The 21,696-nt window shown below is 42.5% G+C and overlaps 1 protein-coding gene across 1 annotated transcript in view; it reads right to left on the bottom strand.

Moving 5' to 3' along the window:
* LOC309523329 (U3 small nucleolar RNA-associated protein 14 homolog A-like) overlaps positions 1-21,696 on the bottom strand; it is a 45,652-nt gene that overhangs the window by 12,980 nt on the left and 10,976 nt on the right. The window contains exons 6-10 of the mRNA XM_082207133.1: positions 7,427-7,546; positions 7,211-7,305; positions 5,930-6,053; positions 5,310-5,387; positions 3,501-3,798 (exon numbers count right to left, since the gene is read on the bottom strand). Of these exons, the coding sequence (XP_082063259.1) occupies positions 3,501-3,798; positions 5,310-5,387; positions 5,930-6,053; positions 7,211-7,305; positions 7,427-7,546 (715 nt within the window). The remainder of the gene's footprint in view (positions 1-3,500; positions 3,799-5,309; positions 5,388-5,929; positions 6,054-7,210; positions 7,306-7,426; positions 7,547-21,696) is intronic.

The raw sequence follows: 21,696 nt of genomic DNA, 5'->3' as shown, positions 1-21,696 counted from the left end.
CACGCCGAGAGTCCAGAAGACGCGTTTCCGTTAAGGAGCTTTTATGTTGGAAGAGATTCAGAAAGCAACCACTGTCGGAATCTGCCAGCGACTGACGGAGCCATGCTTAAGGGGCTCCGTTACAGACAGAGGTTTGCGGACTTAACCAAACTCTGAGGGACTTGGATTTTACGCACAAGCAGCTCATCATCCCATCACACCTAATAATCAAACAGGTTTTATAAAAACAAGACAAGCTACAGATAACATCAGATTAACAATAGATTTGATAAATTTAAACAAAGATGAAGAGTTTATGATATTGTCATTAGATGCAAAAAAGGCTTTTGACAGAATATATAAAGAATTCATATGGTTTGTGTTACGTAAATTTGGTTTCCCTGTAGAATATTGTAATTGGATCTAAATGATTTATAAAAACCCAACGTCCCGGATTGTTACAAATGGAAGAATTTTGAATTTGATTAGTTTAAATTGAGGAACGAGACAAGGATGTCCTCTTTCTCCGTTATTATTTAATCTGTGCCTGGAACCATTAACAAGAGCAATAATTCAGGATGAGCATATCAAGGGTGTAAAACACAACAAAGATAATTACAAAATTGTATAATTTTCGGATGGTATCCTTTTATTTATTACAAAACCAGAAGATACAATTCCAAAAATTATGGAGAAAATAAAAACCTTTGGCAGAATATAGGGATATTCTATAAATTGGACAAAATCAAATATTTTACCAATTGGGCCAAGGGCTACATTGTATAGAAACCATCAATTTAGGATGTGCAAAGACTTTATTAAATAGTTGGGTATAATGATTTCATCAGATATAGACCAAATTATAAAATTTAATTTGAATCAAATTATAAATGATATTTCTTTTGATATTGAAAGGTGGGGACCTCTAAACCTCTCCCTTTGGGGAAAAGTTAATGTCCTCAAAATGAATGTTGTTGCAAAGTTTTTATACATTCTTAGAGGATTACCAATACATATTCCCAAATTTTAGTTCCAAAAAATAAATCAACTATTTAGATTGTGCCTGCGGGGTACAAAGCCACCAAAAATATCACTACCTCACCAAAAATATCACTACATAAAATGCAACTAAGGAAGGTGGCTTTGGTCTCCCAAATCTGTAACTATATCACCAGGCCTACCTGCTGAGTAAGACTAATGATTGGAGAGCTAGCAGGAATCCCAAATGGGCTACTCTCGAATATAGTTTCTTTGAACCTCTTGTAGGGTGGACTAAACTAGGCTCCAATTTTATGAAATATCCTATTATCCTGGAGACTATTAAAGCACCTATAAAAATTTGGATGAATAAAAATAAAAATAATAAGGATGACCCCTATCAGCATGAGAAACTAAAAATTTGGGCCAACCCAAAATAAAAAATTGGAAATCAAGTAATAATTTGGCAAAATTGGATTTAAAAAGGTATTTTGACATAGAATCAATTAATTGATGAAAATTAAAAATTTGTGGAATATATGACTTTGCAAGTAAAGTATGGATTAACCAGTGAAACACAATGGAAGTACATCCAATTGAAACATATGTTGGAAAGGCAATTTGGCTCTGACGCTCTAGCATCAGAAACACCCATGCTGCTACAAGATTTAATCTCTGCAACAAAAACAAAAAACTCTACACTTGCACTATATAAAACCCTACTCAACAGGAAGAAATATGATTTAGAATATTATAGACAAAAATGGAGTGAAGAGTTAGGGGTACAGATAACAAATGATATATGGGAGTCAAGTATAAAATCAACAGAAATAGCCTCTATGGATCTAAGACTAAGACTTATTCAACAGAAAATAATATTTAGAGTCTACTGGACTCCAGCAAAACTACACCAGATGAAAATAACAAGTGCAGGCAACTGCTGGAGATGTGGAAGTAAAAATTTGAACTTAGTACATATGATGATTAACTGCCCGATGATAAGATCATTTTGGTGTGAGTTGAGGATATTTATAGCAAGAGTAATAAAATGAAATTGTTATTTAGTGGAATTAAATTTAATTCTAAATTATATTCCGGAAATGTGGGGAAATACAAGGGGTCAAAAAAAAAATGGGTGTACCGTGCTATATTAGAAGCGAAAAAACTTGTTTTGATGAATTGGAAGAGCCGGAAAAAGATTCCATTGAGCACATGGATTGAAAATATGGACAGACTAGCTACATATGAACAAATTGCATGTCAAAGCAAATTAAAAATGGATAAATACGAAGAAATCTGGAAGGAATATTTAAGCGATAAGGCGGATAGTGGTGGGAAGTAGGGGGAGGAGAGAGAGGTGGGAAAATATTGTTAAAAAGGTGTAGTCATAGGTATATCAGTGTATTCAAATCTGAATTGTCAAATTGTATTATTAGTGTTATTATGGTTTTTGTTTTTTGGGTCTTTTGCGATTGTTGTTTGTATTGAAAAAATGATTAAATAAATTAAAAGTTAAAAAAAACCATCCATGCTTAGATTTTAAAAAAAAAGACTGGAGAAATACCATCTAAAGAACAATGGCAAGAAAAATTGGTGAACTATGCAGAACTGGCAAAATTAACGGACAAACTGCGTGAAAAGGACAATAGTGACTTTGGAAGAGAATGGGAACCCTTTACAACATACTTGCAGAAACAAAACAAAAAATGGACTCGTTGGCAGGATTTAAATAAACATTCACAACTTTATTTACAGAGAACAAGAAATAGAATTAGTGATAACAGAACATTATGTATAAACAGAATGTAACATTTGGTGTAACAAACCAGAAATAGAAGTTGGGGAAAGTCAACAGGGAGGGGGAAAACTAGAAAACGGATGTTAAATGATGATATTTGTTATGTATGCCAGTGTGGTTGCTCGAGAGCAAACAGGCAAGACTCCCACCGGTCTTTTCAAGGCTTTATTATCCGTGCAAAGCATTTACAGTGCAGAGCGTCTCAATTCCATGTCTGCTCAGTCGCTAGCAGAATCTGGGAGTGGGCGGTCCTTAAACTTTCCCCAGCATAGCAGTCTTTTGACCCCCATCCTACGCCTCCCCTCTCTGCGCATAAACTGACTGTGCAGAGGGCGTGGGCAGAGGGGGACCTGCCTCCCCCCCGCTTTGTTCATGCTCGATGCTGTGTCTCTCCCTTGCATCCTCCGAGCCCTGCACCCCTTCCCCACTGGAGGCGTGGCTTTCTCCGAGCCCTGCACCCCTTTCCCCACTGGAGTGCTGCTTCTCACGATCTGATCTTCGGAGGCTCCCTGTAACTCAACTGCCCTTCCACCTCTCGCCTCTGAGCTGATGGCAGTTCCCTAACAATATTGAATAATTGTTATGAGAAATGAAAATTAATAATAATAAAATAAAAAAATCCTGAATATACAGCCTATCATTTTCACTGGATGACCCTGCCCTTGTATTATACAAGGAATAAAAGCACCTTATCTGTTCATTTCCCCCACACCATGCATTGTTTTATGGCCCTGGCCCTGCTGACCTGCAACGAAGCCTTGCAGCAAAGTCTCCTCCTTGGTTGCAGGTGGCCCCTTCTCTTCGTCACTCTCTTCGCTGTCTTCTGGTGCAGCTGGAAGGTCCTCCTTGGGCTCTGTGTGGGGCCATCCTAACATCCAGGGGTTGTCTGGATCCAGCCCAGCAGGCCTCTCATTGACAACACTTGGCATGAGATCCCCCTCTGCGTCAGTGTCGTTGCCACCTTCCTCACTATCAGATGCCGGGCGTACTTTCTGGGTCAGTTCTTTGTTCTGGGCCAGCTGCTCCTGCATGGCTTGCCTAGCCTAGAAATGCAGGTAGGCAATAGCCTTTACTTGCAGACCTTAGGCTTACAAAATCTATTCTTTGCTTCTTCACTAGAACCACCCCAGGTCCATCCAACCCCCAAAGCCAGGTGCAAAGAGTAGAGCCTTTGAATAGGGTTGCCATACATCTGGAATTTCCTGGACATATCTGGAATACTGCAGTTGGAAGCCGTGTCCAGGTGGAAATCAGTAACATGCCCAGAAAAATCTGGACATACGGTAACTCATGTCAATAGTGTCGTTTTTGCCTATTTTCCATAAAATAGCTTTAAAAAGTCTGTCACACACATACACATACATACACAGCTCAACAACTCTGGCAAAAAAACAACCGGCCAAAATCTCAACAACTTTTGTGTCCGGATTTTCACTTTTTGAAATATGACAACTCTACCTTTGAAGGTGTCGCCATATGCAAAATGGAGGCTTAGGGGGAGGAGACAGTTATCTGCTGCACCCCAAAAGCCAACATAGATACTGGGATGGTTTGCATGGACAAACCTGTTTCTGTATTACAGTGGTGCCTCGCAAGACGAAAAGAATCCGTTCTGTGATTCTCTTCGTCTAGCGGTTTTTTCGTCTTGCGAAGCAAGCCCATTGACAGATTAGCGGATTAGCGCTATTAGCGGCTTTTAGCGGCTTATCAGCTTATCGGATCAGCTGATAAGCGGCTTAGCGGCTTAGAAAAAGGGGGGGGAGGGGAAAAAAACCGCAGGAACTCGCAAGACATTTTCGTCTTGTGAAGCAAGCTCATAAGAGATTCGTTTTGCGAAGCACCTCCAAAACGGAAAACTCTTTCGTCTAGCGAGTTTTCCGTCTTGCGAGGCATTCGTCTTGCGGGGCACCACTGTATTTCAGATAAGAGCTTGAACAATCTGGTGCTGGAGGATTCTTTTTGACATAGCTGTTGTTAAACAATCAGAAGTCAGAAACGCTTGCTGATCTACTGCAAATTGTCCAACAATCTACCAGTAGATTGTAGATCTATCATTGGCCCTCCCCTGACTTACAGTATCCCATGTTTTCAGCCACAAGGGGACCAGCAAAGCATACACCCCTCTAATAACCCCCCAGGAAGCAAGTACAATGTTTAACAGCCCAACTTACAATAATTCACTACTATTTCCTCCCCCTCCCAAGTAAGAATTTTAAACAATACTCTCCAGAGAAAGTCAATTTCCCAGGAGAAAGGGTATGAATTGCAACTGGCCAGAAAATGCTTTGCCATCTGTTTTTGGCTTTGGATGTAAATCCACCCAATGGCAGGAAGGCAAGCGGACAAAAGAAAGGTCTTTTATCACCCACTTGCAAATGTTGTTAAAGGTGCTCTAAAAAGCACTTCTATGGGAATAGCCTGATATTTTCAGCCAACCCTTTTCTGGAAGCTACATTTCAGCTCGATCAAATCTCTCAAGCACCTGCCTTGGTTTAATTACATGTTAAGAGTGGGTTTTGGCTGATAAAGCCTCCTCCCTCCACACATCTCTTACCTCTAGGTTGTACTTTGCCATGAGGACTGTAGATTTGGTCCACTTGCCCTTGTTCTGGTGTTTCAGGCTCATCCTCTCCTGCACAGAGAAGTAAGGCAAAATGTCACTATGATGGAGTACAGTAAGAGAGCGCCCTCCACTAGGCAGAGGGGCCTCATCTCGGTACCTGTGATGGTTTTAGAAGCCTTTGGCAAGGAATACCTCTGCTCACTCAGATATATATTTACATTCTTTATTCACATAGTATTTACAAGGTACAGAACATGCTTCATGCGTCCGAGTCCACGGTAGCAGATCCAGGAAGTGGGGGCTTTTGACTCCTCTTCCAGCAGAGGAGCCTGGGAAGTCCCAAGTGCCACCTCTGTTCCCTACACTTTAACCCCCTCCTGTCCTGTGCTGAAAGAATGGGCACCACCTCTCCCTCTGTCCCTGAACTGGTAGAGTGGTGTTGCTGCTCTTCAGCATCAGAGAGCATTCTCGCCGCTTGAGGCCCTCCCCCTTGCTTTTCCTCCTCTGCTTCTCCTGTGTCTTCTACAGGCTCCTGTTTCTCCCCCTCCCTCAGTTCCGGGGCGTTCCCTGGCAGCCCCGTGACAGTACCACAGGAAGAGGGCTGCACCCACCTCAATACGCACTTTCTCAATTTTAGCTAGCTCTTCTAGAGCTGCCTCAGGGTTACTTTTCTGCAACATTTCGAATTCTTTCAGCACCTTGCATTTCCTGATCTTCCTAAGCATTCTGTGATACCTTCAGGAAGAGGAAGATAGCAATGTCAGAGGTTTGAACAGCCAGGCCAGAGGGAAAGGAGACGCAGCTAACTGACACCACTGAAATAGAGCTGTTTGCCCTGGCCATTGGCAATGCTTGTTGAGGTTGATGGGAATTGTAGTTCAGCAACATCTGGAGGGCCAGAGCCTGCAGCAGAGTCAGTGAAGTGGTTAGAGAAGGGACAAGAAAACTGTGACTCTAAATGTTGCTGCCCTCCCCTCAACTTCAGCCAGTACAACCAATGGCCAGGGATGATAGGGGTTGGAATCCAACAACTTATTGAGGACTACTAGTTCCCCCACCCCTTGTTTGGAGTATCAGCCTAATGCCAGAAAGTCTCAGTTTCAAACCCCTGCTAGCTGTCTAGCACAATAGGTTACCCTGACTGAGTCACTGTCTCTGCCTTACCCACCTCACAGGATAAAGATAAAATGGGCATGGGGACGTTGAGAGAGAGAGGGAGAGCAATGTGCACCATCTTCTCGAGAGATCATTGGAAGAAAAGTGTAAAAAATAAACAGACAGAGCCCACACCTGTTATTTATTATTTAATATTTTTTAAAAATTCAATTTATGTCTTGCCCTTCCCTCCCAAAGGAGCCCAGTGTAGCAAGTCGCAAGATGCCTAGTCCTTTCTGGGCTGCAAGGAACTATGCAGGAACTGAACAGGGCTCATCCACAAAAGTGAGAAGAGGACTTTTTCCACCTACTCTCATTTCTTTTCAGCAGCCAACTTAAAAGGGTGAAGGTGGGTTGGATGGCTGTTCACAAATTTTCTCCAACTTAAGTCAGCTGATCAGCACTTACAGCAATGCCTGCTTTGGGCAAGGATCAGTTGAACTAAGGAGTTCTTCAAGAACTCTGTAGTGCAACCAATCCCTGCAAGCCTTGCTGTCATGACCAATCATCTGATCAGCACTAACAGCAAGCCTTTATTGGAACAGGAACAACTGGGAGCATACTATGCAGCTTCCCAATTGTTCTTCCACAGCCATGTCTTTACCCAATGTAAAATTTAATATCAAGTATGGAGCAGGTAACTGTGCTTGTGGGGGGTTGGGGAAAAGTTTTGTGGTCGGCTATCAGAACTAATGGGACTGTAGGTTCCCAGCTGCTGCTCTACAACAATTGCTTACCTTTTGCTCTTGATCTTCCGCTGACGTTGTGCCTTAGCCTTGTAGTAGGACTGCAGGACTCGAGCCCTCTGGTGCTGCATACGTCGCAACTGTGCCTGAAATGCGCAAAAATGGAGAGAAGGGCTGACTGTAAAAGCTTACAGAGCAAGGCAGTGTGGGATCCAGGAGGGAGGGAGAGATGGAGAATGGGAAAGAAACAGCTAGATCTAGACTCACCTCCTCCAGACTCATGGCCTGCAGTGAGGACTTCTCCTGTGGCGTCAGGAGTGGGTCCTTCACTGGCTGCTTTCCTTTGTGTAGAATATTAAAGATTTCTTGCTCCAGGGGTGTTTGTGCCTTAGAGCGGGTGAGAAGAGGGAAGGATGGACACAGAGAGGTAAGTTTCAGCTTACTCTAAAGACTAGTCCAACAAGGTTGCAAAAGGTCACTAACAAAACAGGGGACCCCACCCCCCGACCTCACAACACTTTATTTGCCAGTCTGATTTTAGGTGAAGGGATGCTACCTCTCCTTCGCAGACTATGCTTGTCATTGCTGCCTCTGGAGACTATCTGGAAACTTGAGGCAACATAGGAACTAACGAAGTTATGAGCATGTTACACAGGTGCTTTCCCATATTCACTGGCTCCAAGGCTCGACTGGTTTTGACATTTCAAGCCCTTCATGGGTTAGGGCTGCAGTATCTGAAGGACTGCTTCATCTCACTGTGTACCCACAAGTGCCCTGAGATTATCATTGGAGGGCCTTTTCTGCAAAACCTATGCCAGCAAAGTTATGGTGAGAAGACCACCAGGTAAAAGGGCCTTCTCTGCAGTGGCCCCGACTTGCATGAGACCCTCCACAAGAGAGGATTGCTTGAACTCTAATGTTGTTTTAGAACCAGGCAAAGCCTTTAAAAGGGAGGAACACCCCCCCAGGCATTCAAACTCTGTTTATTTTACCCCTGAAATGTTTTAGTTTGTGATTAGATGCTGTTGTTATGGTTTTAGCTTTTCTCTGTCCCTATGCATACTGTTGTAATACTACTTTTTAGAACTTATTTCCTATTTTATTGTTTCACTGCTTTTATCGTACCAAGAGAATGTTAGTTATTGGCTGAGCAAAAACCATAGCAGGCAGATAGATAGATAAAATGTATTATTATTATTCATTTGTTATACTTATACTGCACCCCTACTGAAGAACAATTCATGAATAATTTCTACAGGACCCTCCTTTCAAGAGAGGGAGAATTCCACACCTTTCAGAGTCTTTAGTAAGGATAGGCTTTAGTTCCAATACAGACAGGAAGTTTTAAGAATGAGTGCTCTCCAAACATGTTGAGAGGGAAGGCTGCCTTGGCTGAAATGGCAAAGCTGTATAAAAGAACAGGCTCATGGAGACCAAATAGCATGATAGAGGCAGGAAGAGCAGTTAAAGCAACAGAGTGTGAATGGGCACAGAAACAGAGGGAAGTGGTTGGTTGCTACCTTTTCCTTTTCTGTTGCACTTTCCAGTTTTCAAAGTGCCACATCATCTTAAGTAAAATGTAAACACTTATAAAACTTTCAGAAGACTTCCGGTTGAGCCCGTTCCCAGCGCAAGCGAGGATTTTTCCGTCTGGAGAATCCCGGGCTTTCCGAAGGAAAAGGGTGTGCTACAGGGCGCAGTAGCCCCCAGAAAACTCGCTGGTGGATGTTCAGGAGTTCTGGTTCCCGCTGAGGCCGAAACGCGGATCGTCTGGCTGTCAGGTAACTCCTTTTGGAGCGAAGAGAACGGCGGGCGGGGAAGCGGGCTGAGGGGAAGCCATTGCTGCCTTCGGAAAGCGAAGCCCCGAGCTTGCAGGGAAAGCGCTCAATTCTCAAAGTATATGAAATTCGGACCTATCTCCAATAAAACAAGATTGATTTGGCCTAAGGAAGGATTCGGACTAAAAAAGTTAAATTACGGAGGTCAGCCGTTTTCTGGATTCAGCTCAGACACAGGACTGCTAGCAGAGCTGGAAACGAGACGTGAGTTGCCGCTAGCGGCTTCGATCTCTTCCCCCCTTTTTTGGAGACTTTTAAAAACAACTCTGTGAGAAGCAGTGACGGAAAATAATAAAATAAAAAGGGGGAAGAGGGTTGGAATTTTGAAGTCCACGAAGATACAAAGCATTGAATCAGAAGGGGTCTGTGAATTATTTAGGTTTCACTTTTGAAATATCTGCGCAACGGAGCTTCAGACTCCAGACTCCATTGTTACTATTTTTAGAGTAGTGTTCTTGTTTGGAAGTTGAAGAGAAGAAGGCAATATTTTTGTTATTCCGGCTGGACTTTTATTTGGTTCTTTACTTTACTTATTTTTGAAAGAACTGCAATTAGACAATTTGGAGTACTATTTCTGATCAAAGTTATAAAGTTACCAAAGACTTTTTAATAAAAGAGAGCATTTGATATTTGGAACCCTGTGGTCAAATAAGGAACTACAACTTGTTTTTTTTCTTGCTGACTTTTGGTAACTTTCTTTTGTTTGGGAACTACAGTACTGGCAAATGACTTTATGGGAGCTGAGTGAATATAAATAAATATAATAAATAACTCAATGCAGCATATCTAAATTGATATTTTGGATTTTTGAAATTTATGGATTACTTTTTTTCCTTTTTTTCAAACTTAGGAACTGCCTAAAGTTTTTGTTTTATTTGGACTTAAAAACAATTCCACCTGAATTTGGAATTTGTTGAGACCTGGAATTTTTTCTTTTTTCCTCTCTTGTACATTTCTGTTTATTTTTTTATTCTTCTTTCTCCTTTATCATGCTAAATGGAATAGTGCCTTTTCATCTCGATTTTCAAGTTTGACCTGCTCCTACCTCAGGCTTGGGAAACCTATTCTGTACCTTGGGAATAATTTGGAATATTTTTTGGATTAATTTCCACATTTTTGTTCTAATTTTGGTGGGGAGTCTTTGGGAGATATTGATTAAACTCAGTTATTATAATTGGAGAGACATAGTTGTCTTGGATTTTTGTGGACCTGGGACGCATTCCTCCTCTTTTTTTTTTGACATCCTCATTCAATTGGAATTAGCCTAATTGGTGGCAGAAGATATTATTAAGGATTAGCCTAGTTGGTGGCAAGAAGCTATATGAGTCAGACCAACCTTTTTTATTAATACCCTTTATTGGAATTAAAAACATTTTCTTTGGAATTAGAGTTAACTCAACAACTTCCATCTTTTATGTTCCATTAATTATCTTTGGTTGTGTATGTAGACTTTATTCTATTCTTCCGACTCTCAGAGAGAATTGATTCATTTTGGCAAATTGTTGTGATTGATATTCTGAAAAAGTTGATTTGTATAATTTGAAATCTATTGTCTGCTATAAACTGAGACTATGGATAAAATGAAAAAAACGAGTGAAGGGACACCAGCGGACAGGAAAGGGTCAAAACAGGAGTCGGAATTTAAAGCGGAAATTTTGAGAATGTTTGCAGAAATTAAACAAAGTGAAAAGAATTTAGAAACTAAATTAGAACAGGTGGATAATAGAATTGGTAAAATGGATAAAAAAATAGACAAAACAGTTAATGAACACAAAAATGAGAGGAAGGGTGGAAGAGAACGAAAATTGAAATGAGGGAGATGAAAAAAGAGGAAGAGAAGATGAAAACAGGTATGTCAGAGATGAATAAAACCCAGGAAGAAGTTTTGGATGCGATTGCAATGAATGAATTGAGACAGAGAGAAGGTAATCTGAGGCTGAGAGCCATACCGGAGACACAGGGAGAGAACATCAAGGAGAAGTTGATAAAAGAGTTGGCTCAATGGTTAGAGATGGATCCAGAAGAGGTTGCAAAAACTGTTCAAAGTGCATTCAGAATGAGAGTAAGATCAGCCAAAGCAAGGAGAGTCCCAGGAGACTGCCTAATAACATTTAGAGACAGAGATATGAGAAATCTGATATTACAAAAGAACAGAGAAAAAAGACTGAACATTGATGGAAATTTTATCATTTTTAAAGACATTCCAATAAGACTACTGAAACGAAGAGACTCATATAAAGCCTTTGTTCAAATTTTGAAGAGTAACAATATTGAATTCAGATGGGAATTCCCTGAAGGAATATCGTTCTCCTACAAGAGTAAGAAACATAGACTGATAAGCCCAGAAGAAACAAGCAAGTTCCTGAGAAAATATAAAGAACTAAGAGCAGAAGAAGATGAAGAAAAAGGAGCTGTAGGAGGAGCAGGAGGAGGTGGAGCAGGTCCAAAGGATGATGATGAAGAAGAGGAAGGAAAGGTGACAGAAGAGGAGGAGGAAGAAGAAGAGGAAGAGGAAGAAGAAGCGAGAGCAAAGGGATTATAAACAAACAAAGCCACTATTTAATTAAGAAGAAGAAGAAGAAGAGTTTGAACTTGATATCCCGCCTTTCACTCCCCTTAAGGAGTCTCAAAGCGGCTAACAATCTCCTTTCCCTTCCTCCCCCACAACAAACGCTCCGTGAGGTGAGTGGGGCTGAGAGACTTCAGAGAAGTGCGACTGGCCCAAGGTCACCCAGCAGCTGCATGTGGAGGAGCGGAGACGCGAACCCGGTTCCCCAGATTACGAGACTACCGCTCTTAACCACTACACCACACTGGCTCCAGAGGCTACAATGGCATTAAAAATTTGGAATTGGAATATTAATGGAATGAATGACAGGAAAAAAAGGAATAAAATTGAACAATGTTTAAAAAGGAAAAATTTGGATATAATTTGTCTACAAGAAACACACGTGGCAAGAAAACATAGAAAAGTTTTGATTAATAAAAGATTAGGAAATGAATTCATATCTTCGGATAAAAGTAAAAAGAGAGGGGTTGTTTTATATGTAAAGAACAAAATTGAAGGTCAACAAATTTTCAAAGATGAAGAAGGAAGAATCATAGCAGTCCAGATCAAATGGCAAGGGGAAAAAATAATAATTGTCGGGATCTATGCACCTAATGGAAACAAAAGTGACTTTTTCAAAAATTTGGAAGAAAAGCTGTTCAAATATATGGATCAAAAGATTATAATAATGGGAGATATGAATGGTGTGGTGTCAATGGAAATGGATAGATTAAGAGCAGCAGGGTTCAGTAAAGAAGGGAAGTTACCAAAGACATTCTTTTCGATGATAAAAAACTGCAACTTAGTTGATATATGGAGATTGAGACACCCGCTGGAAAAACAATTTACATTTTATTCAGACCCAAATCAGTCAATGTCAAGAATCGATCAAATATGGGTCTCAAATGAATTAACTCCAAGAATCAGGCAAATAGAAATTCAACCGAGAGTAATTTCAGATCATAATCCTATAAAATTTGAACTACAAGGATATGAAGAAAGAACGTTTAGATGGAGAATGAACGATTATCTCCTAGATGACCAAAAAATTGTTGAGAAAGCTCAAAAGAATTTGATGGACTACCTTGTAAACAATTCTAATAAAGGTACGAAAATGAATATAGTTTGGGATGCCAGCAAGGCGGTTATGAGAGGATTTTTTATCCAGCAGAATTCAATTAAAAACAAAAGCAGAGAAAAAGTAAAGAAGGAAATTTTAAGACAAATAATGGACAATGAATAAAAATTAGTTAAGAAACCGAACAACGAAAAAGTAAAACAGAATATAAAGGCGCTGCAAACCCAATTTGCATTGATAATCAACAGAGAAGTAGATGGAATATAAAAAGAATGAGACAAAGGAATTTTGAATCTGCTAATAAATCAGGTAAATGGCTGGCATGGCAAATTAAAAAAAGGAAAGAACAGAATACAATCAACAAAATTATCGTGGAGGGAGAAGAAATCGATAGCCCAAAAGGTATCAGAAAAGGATTCTTGGACTTTTACAGACATCTATATAAAAGAACGGAAAAGAACAACATGAGAAAGGTAGAAAGATATTTAAATGAAAAGAAGGTGCAGAAGATCCCGACAGAAAAAGAGATAGGCTGAATGCCCCAATAGAAATTGAGGAAATAAAAGAGACTATAAAAGAACTTAAAAAGGGGAAAGCCCCAGGACCAGACGGATTTACAGCAAGTTACTACAAGGAAATGAAAAACATCCTAGCAATACCCTTGAAAAAAGTAATGGATAACATTCTCAAGGAAAGAGAAATCCCAGAAACATGGAAAGAAGCGTTTATTACCTTTATTCCAAAACAAGACTCTGATTTGACACAAGTTAAAAACTATAGGCCTATTTCATTATTAAATACAGATTACAAAATTTTTGCAAGCATTTTGGCGAGGAGGATTAAGAAAATATTACAAGAAGTTATTCACAAAGATCAAGCGGGTTTCCTACCTGGCAGACAGATGAAAGATAATGTAAGGAATATAATTAATATTTTGTAATATCTGACTGCCAGGAACGAGAAACAAGCTATGTTAATATTTGTGGATGCACAAAAGGCCTTTGATAACATATCTTGGGATTTTATGATAAAAAATTTAGAGCATATGGAGGTGGGGAAGGAATTCCTCAATGGAATAAAGGCAATATATACTGAACAGAAAGCTAAATTGATTGTTAACAATGTGAGTACGGAAGAAATAGGGATAATCAAAGGTACAAGACAAGGGTATCCACTTTCACCACTGTTATTTCTCATGGTCCTGGAAGTCTTTCTAAAAGTTATATGGAAAAATGAGGCAATAAAAGGGGTGGCAGTAGGCCGAAATGAATATAAGGTTAAAGCCTTTGCCGACGATCTGGTCCTAACGGTGGAAGAACCTTTGGAAAGTGTTAAAAACATACTTATAGAGGTGGAAAGATTTGGTCAAGTGGCAGGATTTACACTGAATAAGAAAAAGACTAAAATAATTGCTAAGAATATGGATCAGGAAACGATAGGAATAGTGCAACAACAAACGGGTACAGAAGTGGTAAAGAAGGTGAAATATTTGGGCATTTGGATAACCCAAAAGAATATTGATTTGTATCAGAATAATTACTTACCAGTGTGGAATGGAATAAAGAAAGATCTGTAGGTGTGGGGACGAATGAAGTTATCGTTGTGGGGAAGGATCTCATCTATAAAGATGTGCGTGCTGCCAAAATTGTTATTTTTGTTTCAGACAATTCCAATAATCAAAGGGACTGTGATTTTTAAAGAGTGGCAAAGAGCAATTTCAAGGTGTATATGGCAGGGTAAGAAGCCAATAATTCAATTTACCGTATTTTTCGCTCCATAGGGCGCACCGGACCATAGGGCGCACCTAGTTTTGGGAGGCGGAAAACAAGAAAAACTTATTCTGAACCCCAGAAGCCAGAACAGCAAGAGGGATCTGGCTTCTGGGATACCGTGTGGCTGTTCTGGCTTCTGGGATAACCGCGCCAAGCCTCTTCAGGGCAGCGGGATGAAGGCTCCCCCTGCCCGAAGAGGCTGCACAGGGCTAAAGCAGAAGCCAGGACAGACGCGTCGCTGAAGGGGCGCTGCACTTTCTCTCTCTGCGCAGAGAGGGAGAAGGCACAGCGCCCTTCAGCGAAGCTGGAGAAGGAACAGAAGGAGACCCTTCTGTTCCTCCTCCAGCTTCGCTGGACAGGCGCGCTGCTCAAGGGGCGCTGCGCCTTCAGCAAACCTGGAGAAGGAACAGAAGGAGACCCTTCTGCTCCTCCTCCGGCTTCGCATGACAGGCGTGTCGCTGAAGGGGCGCTGTGCCTTCTCTCTCTCCGCGCAGCGCCTCTCCTTCACAGGAGAGGTGCTGCGCAGAGAGGGAGAAGGCGCAGCGCCCTTCAGCGAAGCTGGAGAAGGAACAGAAGGAGACCCTTCTGTTCCTCCTCCGGCTTCGCTGGAAAGGCGCTTCGCTGCGAAGCGGGAGAAGGAACAGGAGACCCTTCTGCTCCTCCTCTGGCTTCGCATGACAGGCGCGCCAATCAAGGGGCGCTGCGCCTTCTCTCTCTCTGCGCAGCGCCTCTCCTTCACAGGAGAGGTGCTGCGCAGAGAGGGAGAAGGAACAGAAGGAGACCCTTCTTTTCCTCCTCCGGCTTCGCTGGAAAGGCACGTCGCTGTGAAGCGGGAGAAGGAACAGAAGGAGTCCCTTCTGTTCCTCCTCCGGCTTCGCATGACAGGCGCGCCAATCAAGGGGCGCTGCGCCTTCTCTCTCTCTGCGCAGCGCCTCTCCTTCACAGGAGAGGCGCTGCGCAGAGAGGGAGAAGGAACAGAACGAGACCCTTCTGTTCCTCCTCCGGCTTCGCTGGAAAGGCACGTCACTGTGAAGCGGGAGAAGGAACAGAAGGAGTCCCTTCTGTTCCTCCTCCGGCTTCCAGGTTAGGCGCCTCGCGGCGAAGCCGAGGATCCTGCATTCGCTCCATAGGACGCACACACATTTCCCCTTCATTTTTGGAGGGGAAAAAGTGCGTCCTATAGAGCGAAAAATACGGTAAGTTATTAACAGATGCCAAAGAAAGAGGAGGCTTCGCCCTGCCAGACTTGAAATTGTATTATGAAGCTTCATATCTCTGTTGGTTAAAGGAATGGGTAAAATTAGAAAATACAGAGTTGCTAGATTTAGAAGGATTTGATAATAGATTTGGGTGGCACGCCTATTTATGGTTTGAAAAAAAGAAAATCCATAAAGGTTTTGAGAACCACATTTTCCGAAGATCGTTGATTGAAATATGGGATAGGTATAAAAACCTACTCGAACCAAAAACTCCACACTGGCTATCTCCATTAGAGGTTATGAGTGTTAAAAAAATCAACATGAGAAGGAAATGGATTACATATGGAAATCTGAATGTAAAGGAAGGGGGGAAATGGAAAATGAAACCCTATGAAGAAGTAAAAGAGTATGTATACGATTGGTTGCATTATTTTCAAATAAATGAAATGTTTAAAAAGGATCTTAAAGAAAATGGCTATACAGAGAAAGATTCAGAATTTCAAATAGAAGTAATAAACAATAACTGTAAGATTTTATCTAAAATGTATAAGATATTGTTGGAATGGTATACAAAAGATGAAGAAGTCAAATCTGTTATGATACAATGGGCCAGAGATTTTGGGTATAATATACAATTTAAAGATTGGATTAAACTATGGAGTGAAAACATTAAATTCACCGCATGTACTGCGTTAAAGGAAAATGTTATGAAAATGATTTATAGATGGTATATTACACCGGTAAAACTTGCAAAAATGTATAAAACATGTAAGAAATGTTGGAAATGTAAAGAAAAGGATGGCACTTTTTACCATATGTGGTGGGAATGTAAGAAAGTGAAGAGCTTCTGGGAATTGATATATAAAGAATTGAAAAAAATGTTGAAGTATACATTTCCTAAAAAACCAGAGGTTTTCCTTTTAGGAATCATAGGAAATGAAATAAACAGAAAGGACTGTAAACTTTTCTAGTATGCAGTAACAGCGGCAAGAATATTATTGGCCCAGAGATGGAAACAGGAACAAGTACCTACTTTGGAGGAGTGGAGAATGAAGCTGATGGACTATGCAGAACTTGATAAAATGACAAGGAAGATCAGATACCAACGAGATCAAAAGTTTATCGAGGACTGGGGGAAACTAGTCGAGTATTGGGGAGGTTTAAGTGATAATGAAATAACGTTTGCAGCATTTAAAGAAGCTCTGTAAAAACTTAAGAAATATTGTAAGAAAGAAAAACAGGTGTGGATAGGTTTGTTAAAAGGCAATAGGAAATGTAGGAAATGTGTAACTAAAAAGTTTAACTCGGATGATTGTCAGAATGGCTGATGGAAGTCCAAAAAATGAGAAAATTTGTAAAGTGGAAATGTTTATCTATTTTTCTTTTGGTGAAAATTAATAAAAATATTATATATATATATATATATATATATGCTTTCGTAGATTTTCACGGGTACAGGAATGCAGGTTTTGGTGTCTTCGGGTGTCTTCCCGTGTAAGAGTCGGGGTGTCTGTGCGACGTTTCGACGAGGTCTCACTCGTCATCTTCAGGCTGGTGCTTTCGGCTTCTTGTTACTGGAACAGAGCAGAGTCTGGTGTTTGAGTTCCTATAAATACTGTTGAGGGGTGTGGTGTATAGCCTCCAACGTTCTGGGCAAAGAGGAAGTTCCTAGATTAGTGTGCCTTTTCTTCTTTTGTTCTTTAATTACTTGAGGGATATCTTGGGTGATTTCATGAGTGATATTCAGAATATCACTGGGTGGGTCATTAAGTGTAGATTAGTTGCTAAAGCTTTCGTGTCTTGACCTCTTGAGCTTGTGAAGAGTTTTTCTGAGAAGATGGCTGTGCTGCATTTAGTTGTGCTCTGGCTTGGCTTCGTGTATAGGGGCGAGCTATGGTTTTGTGCCTTGTGCCAGCCAGATCTGTGTAGGGATTGCAGGGGGGTGCAGCATCCGGAGGTGCCACTATAGTTTGGCTACTGGATGGAGTCTGTAATATGTCTGTGGAGAGGGTCTGGGTTTGGGTCTGGTGTGGTTGATTGGTGACGGCGTTCTGTGTGCCTCTGGTTCTGGTGTCGGTTTTTGTGGGGAGGGCTAATTTCCAGATGTCTGGCAGGCGGGACGTGTCGTCACGCTTGTTCATGTTGTGAGGGTGTTTCTCTATCTCGATGGCTTCCATGATTATTCTCTTGTGGTGATGTTCCATGTTAAAGAGCAATTTGGAATCTGCAAAATTAATTTCATGTCCTGTTTCTTTCATGTGTTGGAAAAGAGAGGAAGTTTTTTCTTCTTTTTTGACGGCATTCTTGTGTTCTGCGATACGTGCATTTATTCGTCTGTTTGTTTGTCCAATGTACGTGGCTGGGCAGACTTTGCAGGGTATTTCATAGACCCCTTGGTTTTCCAGCTGGATTTTGTCTTTTGGGTTTCTGAGGATATTGGCTATTTTTTGGTTGGTGCAGAAGGCTGTTTTGATATTGTGTTTATGGAGGATTTTGCTGATTTTGTCTGTAGTGCCCTTGATATAAGGAAGGAGGGCCATGCCATTGTTTTCTTCTGTGTCTTGGTTTTTGGGGGGTGTTTCTTTTTGGATTAGCTTCGTAACCCTGTTTTTCTGGTATCCATTGGCGATTAACACATTTGAGAGATTCTGTAACTCAGTTGTCAAGTGGTCTTTGTCAGCCAGGCGTTTGGTTCTGGAGATGAGAGTCTTGGCTACGGAGTTTATTTGTGCAGGGTGGTGGTGTGATTGTGCATGTAAGTAGCGGTTGGTGTGTGTTTTTTTCCGGTAGATAGTGTGTCCTAGGGAGCCATCAGGTTTTTTGTAGATTAGGACGTCAAGAAAGGGGAGTTGGTTGTTGTCTTCTATTTCCATAGTGAATTGTATTTTGGGGTGTAGGCTGTTGAGATGTGTGAGGAAGCTATCTAGTTTTTCTTTCCCGTGTGGCCAAATTACAAAGGTGTCGTCAACATATCTGAGCCAAAGTTTGGGTTTGTGTTCTGACTTGTCTAAAGCATTGGTTTCAAAGTGTTCCATGTACAAATTTGCGATGACCGGTGAGAGGGGTGATCCCATAGGTGCTCCTTCTATCTGTTTGTATCTTTGTCCATTGTGGATGAAGTACGTGTTGGTTAGGCAGTGGTTGGTCAGTGGTTGGTCAGTGGTTGGTCAGGTCCAGGATGTATTTGGGGGGGTTGTATTTTATATATATATGCTTTCGTAGATTTTCACGGGTACAGGAATGCAGGTTTTGGTGTCTTCGGGTGTCTTCCCGTGTAAGAGTCGGGGTGTCTGGGCGACGTTTCGACGAGGTCTCACTCGTCATCTTCAGGCTGGTGCTTTCTTTCAGAAGGATACTTTTCTTCCAGAAAAATGCACCTGTGGCTAAATTCTCTAGATTTTTCTTCAGCTGTCTTTTAAAAGTAACTCAGAGGTATGGATAAAGATCAGCTGGAACTGGATAACCCATATAAGATAGCGTTACCACATAATTGCCATATATTATTTCTAGCAACAAAAAAAAAGAAGAAAATTCCAAAGCCTGTATCAATAAATTACAGTTATCAGACTTTTGTTGATTTTTTTCCTACTCAGTACCACTACTGGGCAAAATGTATTCTTAAACTTCAGGTTAAAGATATTGATGCAAATTTCTCAATGACTGCTGCTTATAAAACCTGCTCCCCAATTTATCTTGATTTGTCCACTGACTGCTTCAAGGGTTGTTCCAAATATATGGATAATGTGACTGCTCCCAAATATTGGCTCATCTTCTCTAGGTCCAAATTTAATTGCTTTAACTGCCTATTGGGGTTTTCTTACAATGAACAATTTTGCCCTCCATGGGGATTGTCAGGGAACTGCCATCGGAGGGACAGGTGGTGGAAGGGCTCACGGAGGTTGGGAGAGACCCAGCAGCGGAAGCAGGAACCAGCAGGGGGAGAGGTGGGTCTCTGAGGGAAAGCGAGCAAGAGGGAGGGCTCAGGGACACGTCCAGCGAGAACAGTGGGGAGGTTTCTGGACCTCCCATAGGGAGACCCACTCCTCGCCGGAAACTGTCACGCCGTGAGTCCAGAAGACGTGTTTCCGTTAAGGAGCTTTTATGTTGGAAGCGATTCCGAAAGCAGCCACTGTCGGAATCTGCAAGTGACTAGAGGAGCCATGTCTGAGGGGCTCCGTCACAGACAGAGGCTTGTGGACTTGAACAGACTCTGAGGGACTACGATTTTACGCACAAGCAGCTCATCATCCCTTCACAGCATTCCGACAGTCACTGTAAGCAGTTTGTGCAGGAGAAGGCATCATGAGCAACGCAGCCGGAACCGGAGAAGCAGGAGCGGGAGCGAGTCCAAGCCTGGAAGAAAGGTACCGGGTGTTGGAGGTCCAGCTAGCGCTGCAGACGGCGAGGCTTGAGGAGAGGAGGGCTCAGGATGCAGACAAGAAGGGGAAAGCAACCCAGCTCGCCAGAAAGGTACCAGGATTGGTGCAGAAGTTTGGGGGGGAGCCCAAGGACTATCATGCCTTTCGGACAGAGATGCAATATGCCCTCAATCTGCAGTTTGATGAATTCCCTGACGAGGAATCACGAGTGGCTTTCGTGATTGGGCATCTTGAAAAGGGGGCGAGAGACTGGGTTAGACCCCTGATGGCAGCGAATAATGACGTCCTAAAGGACACTATGAAGTTCTTTCGTGCCATGGATCTGATGTTTTCCAGCGATATTGAGCAGGGAGTGGTGCACAGTTAGTTAATGGCTTGCAAACAGGGGAGCCGATCTGTCCGTGAGTACTGGACTGAGTTCACCATGCTGGTTCACAGATTGGGGTGGGACTTATCGGCGGAACCCATTCAAATGCTATTTGAAGAAGGGCTTGCTTCGGCTGTGAAAGACGAACTTTCCCGGGGCCCCAGGGCGGATTCTATGGACCAGCTGACCATAGGAGCGCGCCAGGAGGCGAGAGCATTGGAGAGGCGGGAAGGGAAGGGGGAACGTTGGAAGGAGTTCCGCATTCCAGACATTCCAGAGCCAACTTTCCCGCCGGCAGAGCCGATGGAAATCGGAACAGCGTGCGCGCGCGCAGTTTCAAAGCCCAGTGAGGGGGGAAAGAAGGAGGGAAAAGGCGCCCGGAAATGCTGTCTCTGCCAACAGCCAGGTCACTTTGCCAGAGTCTGCCCCCAGAGGAAGGAATGGCAAGGGATGGTGGGAGCTGTTGAGGGAAGAGAGGAAGAAATACCGGAGCAAGTAAAAGCCAACGCCTGGCTGCCACCGTCGGGGCACAGCAGCCAGGCCAAAGAACAGTGAAAGTGCCCACGCCAGAACCTCCGAAATCCGCCCTAGTGATAGAAGTGTCGCTAGAGCTGCCAAACGGACACCCTCTAAAGATAAAGGCGCTGTTGGACTCAGGCAGCTCCTGCAATTTCATGAGCAAAGAGTTTGCAGCTGAACACCAGATACAGACGATCCCTTTAAGCAACCCCCTGCAGGTGACCACGATCGATGGCAGGGAGCTGTTGGGAGGAGAAGTCAGCTTGCAGACCGTCCCAATGATAATGAAGGTGGCAAGGCACACCGAACTGATAGCGTTTAATGTGGCCACCTTGGGAGGAGCTCCCATTATTTTGGGGATGAGCTGGCTAGCGTTACATGATCCGCTGGTGGGCTGGCATCAGAGAGTGGTTTCCTTTGGTTCAGCACATTGCTTAGAACACTGCAAAGAGGGAAAGGGTTTGGCAGGGGCCCAAGCCACCCTAGCAGGGACTGAAGTAAAGGAGAACGTGAAGGTACCACGACAATACGCAGATCTCCGCGACATCTTCAGCGAAAGGGAGGCTGACCAACTACCCCCGCATAGACCCTTTGACTGTCAAATCAATTTACTCCCTGGGGCACAGCTCCCAGTAGGCAAGTTGTATGCCATGTCAGACAGGGAGATGTTAGAACTAAGGGAGTTCATTGACAAAAATCTGAAGAGGGGTTTCATCCGAGAGTCCAGAGCGGTGGGAGGCAGCCCAGTGTTTTTTGTGGATAAAAAAAACACGGACAAGTTGAGACTTGTGTGTGACTTCAGGGCCTTGAATGCAGTGTCAGAACCAGTGGCCTTCC

The sequence above is a fragment of the Podarcis vaucheri genome (assembly GCF_965113315.1).
Source record: "Podarcis vaucheri genome assembly, chromosome: W".
Lineage (NCBI taxonomy): Eukaryota > Metazoa > Chordata > Lepidosauria > Squamata > Lacertidae > Podarcis > Podarcis vaucheri.
The sequence above is the reverse complement of the archived record's forward strand: the minus strand, read 5'-3'. Positions and strand labels throughout refer to the sequence as shown.